This window comes from Hemitrygon akajei, chromosome 11, assembly GCF_048418815.1.
Source record: "Hemitrygon akajei chromosome 11, sHemAka1.3, whole genome shotgun sequence".
Classification (NCBI taxonomy): domain Eukaryota; kingdom Metazoa; phylum Chordata; class Chondrichthyes; order Myliobatiformes; family Dasyatidae; genus Hemitrygon; species Hemitrygon akajei.
Genome location: NC_133134.1, coordinates 91,812,528 through 91,828,109, shown reverse-complemented (window position 1 = coordinate 91,828,109; position 15,582 = coordinate 91,812,528). Strand labels below are relative to the sequence as shown.

The 15,582-nt window shown below is 42.7% G+C and overlaps 1 protein-coding gene across 2 annotated transcripts in view; it reads right to left on the bottom strand.

Annotated features, from left to right (window-relative positions):
- Positions 1-15,582, bottom strand: part of LOC140735836 (protein kinase C beta type) — a 372,385-nt gene that overhangs the window by 26,760 nt on the left and 330,043 nt on the right. For both annotated transcript variants that reach the window (XM_073061348.1, XM_073061347.1), the window contains exon 16: positions 5,505-5,645. In XM_073061348.1, the coding sequence (XP_072917449.1) occupies positions 5,505-5,645 (141 nt within the window). The remainder of the gene's footprint in view (positions 1-5,504; positions 5,646-15,582) is intronic.

Here is a 15,582-nt window from a genome sequence, read left to right as displayed (position 1 = left end):
TACAAAACACTGAGGTTCAAAGGAATCTGAGAGACCTTGTGCAGGATTCTGTAAAGATTAATCTGCAGGTTGAGTCTGTGGTAAGGAAGGCAAATGCAACGTTTACATTCATTTCAAGAAGACTAGAATATAAATGCAAAGATGTAATGTTGAGACTATATAAAGCACTTGTGAGGTCTCACCCGACGTATTGTGAGCAGAATTGGATCCCTTATACGACCATAAGACATAGAAGTAGAATTAGGCCATCTGGCCCATTGAGTCTGCTTTGCCCATTAATCATGACTGATCCTTTTATCCCCTCCTCAGCCCCACTTCCTGGCCTTCTCCCCGCAACTGTTGATGGCGTATCCAGTCAAGAACCTATCAATCTCTGCCTTAAATACACCCAACGGCCTGGCCTCCACAGCTGCCTGTGGTAATAAATTACACAAATTCACCACCCTCTTGCTTAAGAAATTTCTCTGTATCTCTGTTTTAAATGGACACCTCGCTATCCTGAGTCTGTCCCCCATCATGATAAACATCCTTTCCACATCTACTCTGTATAGGTCTTAAAACATTCAAACGGTTTCAATGAGATCACTCCCTCATCCTTCTAAATTCCAGTGAGTACAGACCCAGAGCTATCAAACTTGTATGATAACCCTTTCATTCTCAGAATCATCCTTGTGAACCTCTTCTGAACCGCTAACACATCTTTTCTTAGATGAGAAGGCCAGAACAGTTCAAGGTGAGACCTCACCAGTGCCTTATAAAGCCTCAGCATCACATACCTGCTATTGTATTCTAGACCTCTTGAAATGGATGCTAACATTGCATTTGCCTTCCTCACCACCGACTCAACCTGCAAGTTAACCTTCAGGGTGTTCTGCACAAGGACTCCCAAGTCTCTTTGCATCCCAGATTTTTGGATTTTCTCACTATTTAGAAAATATTCTGTATATTTATTTCTACTAGCAAAGTGCATGACCAGCATTTGCAAACTTGGCAACATTGTATTTCATTTGCCACCTTCTTGCCCATTCTCCTAATCTGTCTAAATCCTTCTGCAGCTTATTTCCTTAACACAACCCATGCCTCTCCCAATCTTTGTATCATAAAAGCCATCTATTCCATCATCTAAAACATTGATATACAACATAAAAATAAGCAGTCTCAACACTGACCCCTGCGGAACACCACTAGTCACTAGCAGCCAACCAGAAAAGGTTTTATTAACCTTTTATTCCCACTCACTGCCTTCTACCAATCAGCCAATGCTCTAAAGCATGCCAGTAACTTTCCTGTAATACTATGGGCTCTTAACTTGGTGTGTCACACATTGTCAAAGTCTTCTGGAAGACCAAATATACAACATCCACTGCATCCCCTTTATCTATCCTACTTGTAATCTGGCCAAAGAATTTCAACAGGTTCGTCAAGCAAGATTTTCCCTTCAGGAAGCCATGCTGACTTTGTCCTGTGTCACCAAGTACTCCATAACCTCATCCTTAACAATTGATTCCAACTCCTCTTGTGCTTGACCATCCCCCCCCCCCCCCCCCCCCACTACAATTGAAAACCCCACTGCCTCTCCTGATTCTTCTGCAGTTCACTTTCACATACCTCCTCACCCACTGGCCCATCTATAAACTGTTCACGATACTCTCTCCTCTGCTGGCTCCATCCACCCATCAGATCCCCTCCCCCATCTGCATTCACCTCTCCCCAGTGAATCCCACTACCATCTTCCCTACTTAGGTCTTTGTGTTCCTGCTTACCTCCCTCCAGCAGCTGTCTCCAACCTTCAACACTCCCCCCACCCACCTTGCTCTATTTATTACCCACCTTCCTCTGTCTCCTAACTCTACCCCTCCCCTCACTTACCTGATTCCACATCCCCCACACCCCCAGGTACATCAACTATTTGACTCGTTCCACCTCTCCCCTTCCACTCTTTATACTGGCCGTAACCCCTCCCAACTCATATGCCTGATGCAGAATGCAGGGTCTCACATTGACACACAGCATCCCCATTCCCAATGCACCAGTAAATTCTATGGCTGTCTGAGGAAAACAACTTTCAGATATCAAGACTTTAAATCCAGCAGCAAGCTCTCCATCTCTGGCCAGTAGTGGTTGCTGCTGCCCATGTACTTCCAAGCCTAGGGCTATCTGCACAGCACCTGGAAGCTACCATCAGTACTGTCTCCACACTGTCCCTCAAACCATAGCAGATGCAACCTCCAATGTCAATAACCTCTTGCAGAGCCACATCCACAGTTCTGCTGGGTGATTACACAGTTGATATGGATGGGAGCTGATGATAGAAACAGCCACTTTGTCCTGGACTCTGCCATGATAATAAATCTGTGACACAGAGGAAATACCTTAAAGGTGGTTGGTGGTCTCCAACCCTCCTATATCTCACTGGACTTCTGAGCAGAGCTGAACATCTGAGTAAGCACCAAGAAAGACTCTTCATTGGGAGCCCAGCAATGATTGCAAACCTTCCTACCACATACAGCACCAAGTTGCCCCTCTGAGGTCCCACAGTGGCTTCCTCAGCAAGCCGCAAGTCACAGAACAGGAACTGATCTCAGGCAATGCCTCCAAAGCAGGAAGAAGAGCATATTATCCAAATCAATTTTTGGCTCCTCTGGAAGCAGGAGGAAGTGGAGAATCACTTTAGACAGGCTGCGAAAGTTGCTGAGGGAGAGAGATGAAGTGATATCATTCAGGGGCCTGGGAAAATGGCAGGTCATGGGAAGGCGAGGTAAGAGATTGGGTGATTGATCAGGAAAAGAACAGACACATTGAAATCAACAAGAGCATTATTATACCAAGTTAAAGAAAAACACATCTTGTTCACCTGATTTTGTATTGAGGAGCCCTGTAGACATCTGCAAATTAGCTTTTAACCTTTCAAAGGCCATACTTCCTGCAGCTCCATTATTAACCCTCACATACATTTCAACTCATTTACCTTAGTCTATTTCCAGGAAATACTTTATACATATTTTTCAGAAATTCAATTTGCTTATTTTTTTGCCTTTCCTCAAGCCAGCTACTCTCAACTCAATGACTCTCACAACAAAGCTACTCCCTTCCTGTTGTCCTTCAGTACTCTTACCTGTTTGCTGCCTTCTGTCAGTCACCTCACCACATATAAATCTACACTTCCATTCCCCCCTCATACAATCATGCACAGCCTCTCCCCTCCTTTATAATCTTGTCACAAACATCTCCAGTTTCTTGCTAACCCAACCAATCTCAGCTGCAGTCTAGCCACCCCTATATTCCATCTGACTCTTAATAGTCTAACAGCTCCCATCTGCCTCCAACTCTTTTTCAACACATTCAACGAATCAGAGCAAAAACTTCCACACATCTTGTTAGTCAATAATTATAATTTCCAATTCTATCTGCTCTCTACCAAGCTGATCATAGAAGGCAGAAAGAGAAACAGAGAAACAGAGTGTGAGCGAGAAAGCAAGAGAGAGAAAGGTACATACATAAAGAGAAACAGACAAACAGTCAACGAACAAGTAAATGTAGAAAATGCCCAGCTGGTCAAACAGCATCTGGAGAGACAGTAACAGCCAACATTTCTGACTCTTCATCAGACCTAGGGAAGCAGAAACTTGGTCTCCAGCCCATAAAAGACATTGTTTTCCACTCCCAATTACTTGCTTGCAACTTAAAACATATTTTATTTCTAACTTATCATAATTCTGATGAAGACTCAGTCCCGTTTCTGTCTCTACAGATGTTCCCTCACTGCTGGGCCATTCCAGCATTTATTTTTCTTTTCAGGTTCCCCGCATCTGCGGGTTTTTGCTTGTGATAACGAGTGAAGATGTTTGTCCATGTCAGAGTTTCCCAACACATTTGATGACTTGAGGTCTCAGACCACTAGGATCTGTCTGACTCCTTTAGAGACACAAACGAGTAGCAACTCTATAAAACTGTCTGCAGCTTCAAAAAAAATAAGCATATTGCTGGAGGGTGCTGACAGCTATCTAGGGGTGACATTAAAATATTAGACATGAAGAGGGTTGGCTGCTTGTATGGGCAGAGTAGTTGCTCTTGATTAGTTGCTTGTGTAGACTCTGTGCAAAATCCCAGAGTACTTTAAACCTATTGCAAAGACTGAAACCTAACCTTGTCCTTGTGACCATGTATTGGGGACTATTCACAAAATCTTTTCCATGTGCTAACTTTCACCTTTCTGTCCTTTAAATCTGCTGCTTAATTCCATGATTGCATTTGGTGGGCTAGAGTCAGATAGAGGTATTGCCAGAGAAGGAATGTGGTTATCAAGAGTGGTGGCAATGGGAAAGACATGTAGGGTTTGTGCTGATAGAGGTCACAGTTAGGGTGCATCCAGCTTCCTCATAGGAGTACAGGTAGAATCTATCAGAGACTTTCTCGAGAACCTTACCTAGGTCAGATGTGTTTGTTGGGGATTCTCTACCGAAACACCTACTTATCACAAATCTGCATAGGGTGCAAGTTTGCTGAAGACTACATGGAGGGAGGGTAATACGTGAGGAGTAAAAATCTTTATTTTATGTCTTCACTGGGAACTTGTGTATGTTAATTGGGATGTCACCAAATTTACTTTGGAGTGATCATGTGAGGTGACATCTCCTCCTTGACACCAAATATTGGACTTTTTCTATTTCTCTCATTCTTTGATCCAATTCCTGAAGACCTCCCCAATTGTACAGTGCAGTATACAGCACGAGCCCTTAATTACTGCAGTGTTGTACTAACTAAATTACTGAACAAGCGGTCAAAGTTCTGGACCAGAGAGCCGGAAATGTGAGTTCTAATCCCACCATGATGGCTGCAGAATTTCAGTTCAAGTATTTTATTAAGACTACAATGTATAACAAGTATTGAAGGTGTATAAGACATTGGTGAGACCTAATTTGGAGAACTATGTGTAGTTTTGGTCATCTATTTACTGAAAAGATGTCAATAAGATTGAAAGAGTTCAGAGAAAATTTACAAAGATGCTGCCAGGACATTGAGGACCTGAGTTATAGGAGAAGTTTGAATAGTTTAGGACTTCATTCGCAAGAGCTAGGAGATTGAGGGGAGATTTGATAGAGGTATACAAAATTACAAGGGTATAGATAGGGTAAATGCAAGCAGGCTTTTTTCCACTGAGGTCAGGTAGGACTACAACTAGAGATCATGGGTTAAGGGTGAAAGGTGAAATGTTTACAGGGAGTGTTCTATAACTATGAGCTAGCATTAGTCAGTGACCATGAAACTGGTGGATTGTAGTAAAAGCCTGTCAGGCTAACTGATGTCCTTCAGGGGAGGAAGTCTGCTGTCCCATTCTGGGCTATCCATCACTCCAGACTCACCACACCACTGTGGTGCCTGATAGTACCTCCTCAGTGACGGGCCACATCCAATATACACATTCCATGGATACCTGCACAACTGAAGTTCACCAACTGCATGGTCATTCCCTGGGCTAGAAAAGAGATTCAAAGCCAACTTACCGCTTTTGGCTTGAATGGAGGTTGAATTTCCATGCGTTGCAACTTTTCCCAATCAATCCAACGGAAAAATGCATGTTCCTTGATGTCTCGTTCCCCTTCAGGTCCACAACCCAGACGTTTTGCTGGATGCTTTGTTAAAAGCTACGATCAGAAAAGAGATAGCAAAATACATATAGATGGATATGATCAACTTATTCATCTCAGCTGACCCTTCACGCCCATGGCTTTATTCTGTCTGAAGAATTTCAAGTATTGTTCACACTTTTCATGAAGTAACAACAAAGATGCTGGAGGACCTCAGCATCCAATAGGAAAATGCATGAAGGAATGTCCCTTTGTACCATTTCTAACCCAGAAGGCTCTTTTTGTTTCAGGACCATCTTTAAACTACAGTGTCCTGATTGATATTGATATAATTGATACAATACTGCACACGCTATCACACTGTGTTCCAACTGATGTTTTAAACATAGCTGCAACTTCATTGATGCACACTTGGCTGATTGAGGTGGTGAGCAAGGACTGTAAAGTTCAGCTGTGCCTCTCTTTCCTAAGAAAGCTCCAGGCTATTGTCTTCATTGCAGATTTTATCCTCTAAAGAGGTCCCCAAATGTCTCCATTTTTTTCCTACAGTCCTCAGATATAAGCTTCAGGCTCCATGACTTAGAACATTGAGAGCCAGACTTAAGCTGATAGTCCCATACACTATGAACAGGCCTCTACCTTCCATCTGCAACATAATGTGTCTCTGACTCTGCAGAACTTACGCTGCCCTACATCTGTGTAGAATCTTCAGTTCTGGTAGAAGCAATTCACTTCAGCTTCTTTTGCTGTTTCCTTGCAATGTCCTTTCAAATCATATCTACTCAATGTCACTGGTTCTTTAAGGTTATTAAACCAGGGTGATAGTGGGGATAAACTCGCACCACCTTTTAAATGTTCCTAAGGCATATAGCTCAAATAGCTTCCGACAATCCTGGCCTTCACATATGGTTTCGCAACTAAGCCAGGCAGAACCATTTCTACTGACAAAAGAAGGGCACTGGTGCCTTAAAACTGGTTGTTTCAGGCAGATGGGCTTATCAGCAATCATTGGCAGTTCATCTAGGAGAAGCAAATCTCTAATTTTAAATCTCTGCTGCCCACTCACAGGGCAGACTTCGGGAGTAAACCCTGAGGAAAAGTCCAGAGTTGGAGTCCTTAAGGAGGTCCAACATTAAGCTCAACACTGAATGGCAAATCCTGCGATGCCACGGATGCCAACCCATATAAGCTCTGCCATTCTTTCGGACTCATTAGCTGTGTAGAGAGGGGGAGCCTGCTACAAGGGCAACAGTTGCTCTCCATGTCACCCTACCCTAGCTTGTATGTCACGTAACAGCTGGGATGCAACATCCATGGATAACACTGTCCAATCGAGGACCTCAATGTCACCAGCCCACATTCTGATCTTATCAAATACTTTTTGTAAATCTCTTGAGTCATCCAGGAAACTAACTCAGCCACATCCCAGCACCTGTGAAGTTTCCTTGTTAAGTGGGCCTTGAACCAAACCATTAAACTTTGAATCTAAAACATTCAATGGCCACCCACATCTCCTACTGCAGCCATCTCATCTCTTCCCTCTGTAATCACCAGGCTTGACAGACTTTGGAAAGTCTACCTTATACCTCATTTTTTAATCTTTTGGCATTCAGCTGTTGGGGGCAGAAGTGGACCGAGCACCCTCTACCAGAGTTTATGCAGAACTGGGACAATGTGGATTTTCAATGGATTTCATCCAATTTATGGTTTCCATTAGTTTCAAGATAATTATGGAGAAGGATAGGACTGGTCCTAGGGTTAAGGTTCTAAATTGGTGCAAGGCATGTTTGGATGGCATCAGAGGGATCTGGCTGACATGCATTGGGATCAGACATTTTCTGGCAAATCTACAGTCGTAATAGAGCAAAAGGATAGCAAGGGACAGAACTGATTCCTCTTGAAGATCAGCATGGTCATCTATGGATGAGCCAAGAAAGAGATTTTATGTTTGTATTTACACAGAAGGCAGCAGCAGATGCTGTAGATAGATACATAGATAGATACTTTATTGATCCCAAAGGAAATTACAGTATCACAGTAGCATTACAAGTACACAGATATACAAATATTAGAAGGAAGAAAGAATAAAAAATAAGTTCCCACAAACAGTCTAACAGGAGGGGGTCATCACTTCCCCAGCTATAGGTTGACTCATTATAGAGCCTAATGGCCAAGGTAAGAATGACTTCATATAGCGTCCTTTGGAGCAGCATAGTTGTTCTAGTCTATTACTAAAAGTGCTGCTCTGTTCAGCCAAGGAGGTATGCAGAGGGTGAGAAACATTGTCCAGAATTGCCATGATTTTCCATAGGGTCCTTTGTTCTATAACAAAGCCAGCCTTTCTAATCAGTTTATTGAGCCTGTTGGCATTACTCATGTTGATGCCATTGCCCCAGCGCACCACTGCATGGAAGATTGTACTAGCAACAACAGACTGGTAGAACATGTGAAGGAGAGGCCTGCATACTCCAAAGCACCTCAGTCTTCTCAGGAAGTAGAGGCAACTCTGGCCCTGTACACAGCCTGGAACTAAGAGAAAAGAACAGTGAAGTCATTGTCCGTATCCAGACTACGGAAGAGAACGTGCTTGCCATCCTGAGGCAAATAAGAATATACAAGTTCCCAGGACCTGATGAGGTGCTCCCTCGCTTGGGAGGAGGCCAGTGGAGAAATTGCAGGGCGCTTGGCAAAGATATTTAAAATGTCTTTGGTCATGGGTGAGGTGCCAGAGAACTGGAAGTTCTGCTGCATAAGAAAGGCTCCAAGAATAAGCCAGGATATTGCAGTCGGCCCTCCTTATCCGCGAGGGATTGGTTCCGGGACCCCTCGTAGATACCAAAATTCGCAGATGCTCAAGTCCCTTATTCAACCAGACTCAATGCACTGGACCTTAGGACCCAGCGGAACCCAAGACCTTATTTAACCTATCTCAGTGCGGTGAACATTAGGACCCGGCTGCAGAGATCTGAATCCGCAAGTGTTTCCGTTTGAGAAAATGATTGAAAATAAAGTGGAAATAATTAAGCGATTGGAAAGAGGTGAAACGCCATCGATCACTGGAAAAGCGTTAGGCTACGTCGATCAACGATCGGAACAATTTTAAAGGATAAAATGAGAAAGGCTCTGCCCCGATGAAAGCTACAATTATTACTAAGCAACACAGTGGTTTAATTATTGGGTTTTGGGGTTTTGATCCTCCTCATCAACCTGGCATGGTGGAGAGCACACTTGGGAGAGGTCTGTCCCGAGTCCCGGGAACTTCCATTACCGAGCCCGGCGCTGAAACATACGCTCTTAAGTGTTTTATATGCATAGAAAGGTAAAATATATACTATATACTAAGACAAACGTTTGACTAACTGATGCTAAATGATACTGGATGTACCTGTTCCGACTTACTTAGTAAGAGAACTTCTGATTTTTTTCGATCTCCATCCACGATAATGCATGCACATCCTCCCGTATACTTTAAATCATCTCTAGATTACTTATAATACCTAATACAATGTAAATGCTATGTAAAATAGTCATTATACTGCATTGTTTAGGGAATATTGATAAGAAAAAAAAGTCTGCACATGTTCGAACAACAAGTGCTGGAAGAGCACTTCCGGGTTTTTGTGATTCGCGGTTGGTTGAATTCGTGCATGTAGAATTCGCGGATAAGGAGGGCTGACTGTATAGGCCAGGGAGCCTGAAATCTGTTGTGGGTAAATTATAGGAAGGTATAATAAGGGACTGGATATGTTGTAGGTTTTTGCAAATAAAACAATGCAAGGCATTTTTATGTAACAACTCATTTATTGTACTCCAAAACCTGAACACCATGTATGGCAACTGAACTTTATGTCATTATGTCATCGCATCAGACCAGAATCTTAAAGTGAACCCCAACTCAATGCCGGTGGTTGTGAATTCTGCATGTATTTCCATCAATTACATTAGCCTACACAGCCCCCCACTCACTCAGAATTCACCAAAACCAGCATTGTGAGTCTCTCTGGATCTTGGATGAGCTGCCATTCTTTGGTCCTGTGTCCCATGGGTGGAGGAACAGCATGTGCCTCTGGCTTGTCCAGAGGTGTGCTGACACACACTCTTGGTCATGTTGCGATGTCAGAGGCATGGTAGCAGAATATTCCAAATCTTGGTGGGCCGGTTTAAGTGATCTACCGAAACATATTCTGGTTCACTCCTCTTATCTGTGAGAAAAGTCTTTTCCCTCTCTTCCAAAATGCAGAATGGGCCATCATAAGGGGATATTGGTGTGCATCATTACAGACAAAAACAAGCCTAGGTCAACGGGAACCCAAGAGTGCTGAACTCCATGATGGGAGGTGGGAATAGGAATAGGTGCAAAGGAATTGAATTTGCTGAGGAGGGTGGAACGCTGTTGAGAGGCCGACCAGGCATCTCATTAGGAATAAAATCAGCTGGCACTTGTATACCAACTCAGCCACAGATGACTGCAGGTCCTCTTTTGGAGCTGTTCTGAGCCCCAGCAGGACCCACAGGAGATGATCATGACAACACTCATCTGTTGGGGAAGCCCTCAGAGCAGCCTTTAATGGAGCGATGAATCCACTTGCATAAGCTATTGGATGTATCACATTATGCCAAAGTTCTGGGCCATCATAGCCCAGAGATCTGATGTGAATTGGGGACAGAGGAAATATTAAATGGGGTGCCAAACCAAGCAACCCAGATGCTGATGAATGCCTAAGCTACGTCTATGGCCATTGTTGATGCTAGAGGGACAACCTTTGGCCACTTGGTAAGGTGTTTGAAACTGTGGGATGTGATGGGACACAGAGACACCATGACACATTGACATGGTCAAACTGTCACTCAGGGATTTCAATGGCACCTGGCCATGACGATTAATCTTTGCCCGCTGACACTCTCCACAGGCTGCAGTTTAATCATGCACACCCTTACTAAGGCCGTGACACACAAACTTTAGTGCACCTGGTTTCTGTGAGGTCTTCTGGCCTGGATGCAAGAGGCCATGAATGGAGTTAAAAACAGTCCGCCTCCATTTTGCAGGCAATATGGGGTGAGGGCGACTGGCTGAGATATCACACAGAGAGAAGTGCAAACTTCCTTGAACTTAATGTCATCCAACCGCATGCCCGTGACTGCTGTTCGTAAGCCTGGACCTCTGCGTCAGTAGCTTGGTCGGCTGCCATGCCAGCATAGTCAACCCCAGTGTGTATGGCGCAAACGGCTAGCTGTGAGAGACAATCGACCACGGCATTATTTTTCCCTTTGGTATATTGTACAGTATATTCATTGTGACCTCTGATTCGTAGGCCAGGTGGCATTGCTGCTGTGAAGACCAAGGGTCTGATATTTTGGCCATTGTGTGCACAAGGGGTTTGTGGTCAATGAACACTGTGAAATGGCGACCCTCTAGAAGAAAACAAAAATGGCAGACAGCCAGAGACCAAGAAGCTCACGGTCAAACATGCTGTACTTCCTTTCAGGGGACAGAACTGCTGATTGAAGGAGGCAAGCGGCTACCACACACATCCGACCAACTGTCCGTGCACAACAGCCACAGCATAGACTGAGGCATCAGTAGTAATGGCTATGGGTGCACCAGTAGGGTCACATTAGAAAGAGCTCATTTGGTATCATCAAATGCTCTGGTCATGTCCACAGACCAGTCGAGCACATGATGAGGGGTATTGCCTTTAAGCTTACTATCTGGGAGAGCACAAGTTCAGCAGCTTGTGGAATGAAATGGCAATAGAAATTCACCATACCTAAAAACTCCTGTAGTTTTTTAGCATTGTGAGCCAGTGAGAAATCTATAGTAATGGCTACTTTTGGTGGGAGGGGTTTCGTAAAATTCTGAAGAGATATGATGGCCAAGAAATTCAATGGTTGACAACATGAACTGGCATTTAGCAGGGTTAATAATCAACGTGTGTTGGGTTAAGTGCTTGACAAGCGTGTGGAGATGGAATAAATGTTCAGATTTGGATGCACTGGTGATAAGTACATCATCCAGGGAAACAAAAAGAAAATCAAAGTCTTTTAATACAGATTCCATCAGCTGCTGGAAAATGCTGTGCTGTGTTTTTCAGCCCAAACAGCTTGAGCAGAAATTCAAAGAGGTCAACTCAAAGAGATTATCACAACTGTTTTTGGAATGTTCTCCAAGCACACAAGTAGCCCCTAACTAAGTCAACTTTGGAAAAAATTAATTTTGCAGCTAAACGTGCCGAAAAGTCTTGGCTGTCTTGGACTAGGTGGTGACCACCATCGGTTTTAGGGACCATATGGAGGGCAAATAACAGGTCTTTCCATGTTGGCAAACTCAGTCTTCGCGGTTGCCAACTAGTCTATGCATGTGGGCATGGACAGGCAGGCCAGTTGTGGAATGTGGTGCTCAGCCCCATGTTTTGTGATTGTAGTGGAGAATGTAGGCTTGGTGAGGTTTTGTAATTTACCCAGACGCCGAGTAAACTCGCATACAGTGGTACATGCACTTGACAGAATCATTGTGGGGAACTTACTGGGGAAGCAGGGTAACAACCCAAACTCCTTGACATCCACAAGCCAGCAGTTCTTAAAATCGACTAACAGCCCACGGGCACACAAGAAATCTGCACCCAACAGAGGTCTAGCCACTTTAACCAGGGCGAATTCCCATGTGTAGCATGTTGCAATGAGGCAGAGCATCACCTTTCGTGTCTCAAAAGTCTAGATCCTGCTGCCAATAGCAGTCTCCAGCAAGATTTTGTCACTCTTTGCTTTCTCATCAATAGGCAATGCTGAACATCCATGTCACACTGGAAGCATCCCCATGGAAGAGTGTCTGTGATGAACGGTAGATGACCCTGACAGTTAGAACCCACAGTGTTCACAGATCTCTGATGTCCTGACACACTGACACTGTCGAGGCTGCAAAGCAGTTGGCACTTCCTAGCGTTCATACTAAAACAAGTGGTATTGTCTGTTGAGGCCTTGTTGGCTCAGCTTATTGAGACAGGGAAAGGAGGATGAATTATGTACCTCTGCCTGGCTCAGCCATTTTAACAAGCTCCCTATAGCCATACACAGATGACTTAGTGAGGGCTATGTGAACTTCATCAGGCATTTGCTGCATGAAGAGTTCTTAAAAAATAAAACAATGATGGTGATTTCCCAGGAGAGACAGCATGTGGTCCATCAACTCCAAAGGTTTAGCATTGAGAGGTTGGGCAAGGAAAGCTACTGTTTGTTGCTCTCAGACTCTGAATGTCTGTAAAAGGTGAGTTTTCAGCAATTTTATTTATTGTACTCAGTCTTTTCAAGTAGACTCACCACTCTCGCAGCTGTGGAGTTGCTGAATGACAGTATCACGGAGAAATATTTGGTGTTATTAGCGGATATTTCTTGCAGCGCCAGCATTTTGCTCCCAAAACTCCGGCGGTTTCAAATATTGTTTCAAACAGTTTCAAACATATTGGTCAACATGTTCAATAACTCTGGAATTTTCCTAGAGCACTGGGGTCACCAATGTGGGTTTTCAGAAATATAAATGATGGGAGGCATTTTATGTTCAAGAAAAACTGTAACAACTCATTTATTGTATTCCAAAACCTGAACACAAAGCATGGTAACCAAACTTCCTGTAATTACATCATCACATCACAGTAGCCTCTCAATGACGGTGGATGTGAATTATGTACATTTTACCAATTGACCTTCCATCTACCACAGTTAATTCCACATTAGCACATCCTCTGAGTGAAGAGGATCTTCTAGATTCCCTTTCACCCTAAACTGTCCTGGAATATGGCCCTCGCTGCTATGTCATCCACAATTTGCTCATATTGTTTACCATGTATGTAATTATTTAATTCAATAATATATGGGGACTTCTGGTAAGATGGCGATTGTTTAGTCGCTCCTGAACTTTTGCTCCGTTATACTTCCTATCTTTGCACTATATGTCTCCCTTCTTAAACCCTTAGTTAGTTATTTTATTAGTTCTCTTTTACCTGCCTGCGAACACATCTATCTCATAATGGCTACCAAAAGTACTAAAATCGGGAAAAAGGAAACTTCCACGGCTCTGTCGGCTGAGATTCTCGCTATTTTGGAACAACATCGACAAGATACTTCAATGGATTTTAGAAATGAATTTAGAACTTCTTTCAACCAGCTGGATTCCAAATTGGATCAAATTAATGCCAGAGTGGATAAACATGCTGAACATTTATCTCGCATTGACTTAACTTCTGAAGATTTAGAACGCCGTGTTCAACATCTTGAAACTTTTTGCTCCAACCTAGCGGAGAACAGTAAACTTTCTTCCAAAATGGCGGATCTTGAAAATCGGAGCAGACGTTGCAATCTACGAATTCTTGGTTTGCCAGAGGCCAGCGAAAAAGGCTCTTCCGTTGAATTTTTTTCATTTTTTCTCTGTGAGATTTTCGGGAAAGAATTTCTTCCGACTCCACCCGAGCTTGAAAGGGCACACAGGATTTATGTTCCTCCTGCAATTTTGGGTTCCCGTCCACGGCCAGTTATTTTATGCTTTCATCGATACCAGGTGAAAAACCGTTTGATTATGGAGGCACGCCGCAGAGGTACTTTTGCTTTTCAAAATATGGTCATTTGTTTTGTGGAGGATTATGCCCCCCAGGTTCTGAAGATGCATGCTGAGTTTAAAGGTGTAATGAAAGTGCTTTTTGATCCCGGATTCAGACCCTCTCTCCGAAATCCAGCCGATCTTTGAATTACGCTTACTACTGGAGAATATAAGTGGTTTAAATCAGTGAAGGAGGCTGAGGTGTTTGTTGGAAGTCTTCCAGCCACCTCGTCTTCTTCGGAACCGGCCTGACCTTCTAAAATGGTTGATAAGTACTTCTCGAACTAAAGTTATTTTTTCCGAACTCAGACTTTACTTGAATAACTCAGACATTAACTATTGAAACTCTAAGGGCTGTAGTTAATCTCTCCATGGACTTGGTGCGTTTTTTCTAAATAGATGATTTAAGTTTAATGTTTTCCTATGGACTTCTAGATTTTACTCGTGTAATCTATTTTACTTCTGTATAACTTTATCTATAGAGAACTACAATTGATTTTAACTTGTTTTGGAGGTTTGGAGTTTTTATTGATGGCCTCCCTGTTGGTTGATTTATAGTTTAAGTTTTACTTTTTTTTCTGTAAACGGTTGATAAGTACACTCTTTAAATTTATAATTTCCCCCTTTCCCCCCCCTTTTTTTTCAATCTTTCATAATTTTTCGCAGGTAGGTTAGTTTTAGTTTTCTTTTCTGATTTGTTTTGTATTAAGTTTTATATTTTTTCTGTTGAAGTTGTTCCTATTTGTAATTCTGTTCTCTAGTGCATAAATTAGTTATTATTTGCTATAATATTTATATGGAACTTTTGTTAACAATACGGAACTGGAAGTCATTTCTGGGTTAATTTTTTTTGTAGAGCTAGCTGCTTTCTCGGGTAGCTGTCTAGTTTTGGGTTGCGAGGATGGGGTGGATTCTCTAGTTCTAACACTACTCACTGTTTCTTTTGTTTTCCCTTGTTATTCAGGACATGTCTCTGTTTTGATTCTACTGATTTATGTTTACATTTTTGCTCCCAGACTGTTAGTGCATAGAAGGTAGCAGGCATATAAAAAATCAAGCAGTACAGTAACAGAGTGTTCCTCGTACAGGCCAATTTCTTTGCTTAATGTTGATGTTAAAATCTTGGCCAAAGTTTTGGCTGATAGATTAGAAATTGTTATTCCCTCTATTATTTCTGATGATCAAACTGGTTTTATTAAAAACCGTCTTCCTTTTTTTAATATTCGGCGTTTATTTAACATTTTATATTCACCTTCAACTGGGATTCCTGAATGTGTTATTTCCCTTGATGCGGAGAAAGCATTTGATCGTATAGAGTGGAACTACCTTTTTGCAGTTTTAGAAAAATTTGACTTCGGTCAAAGTTTTATCTCTTGGATCAAATTGCTGTATCTGTGTCCTACTGCC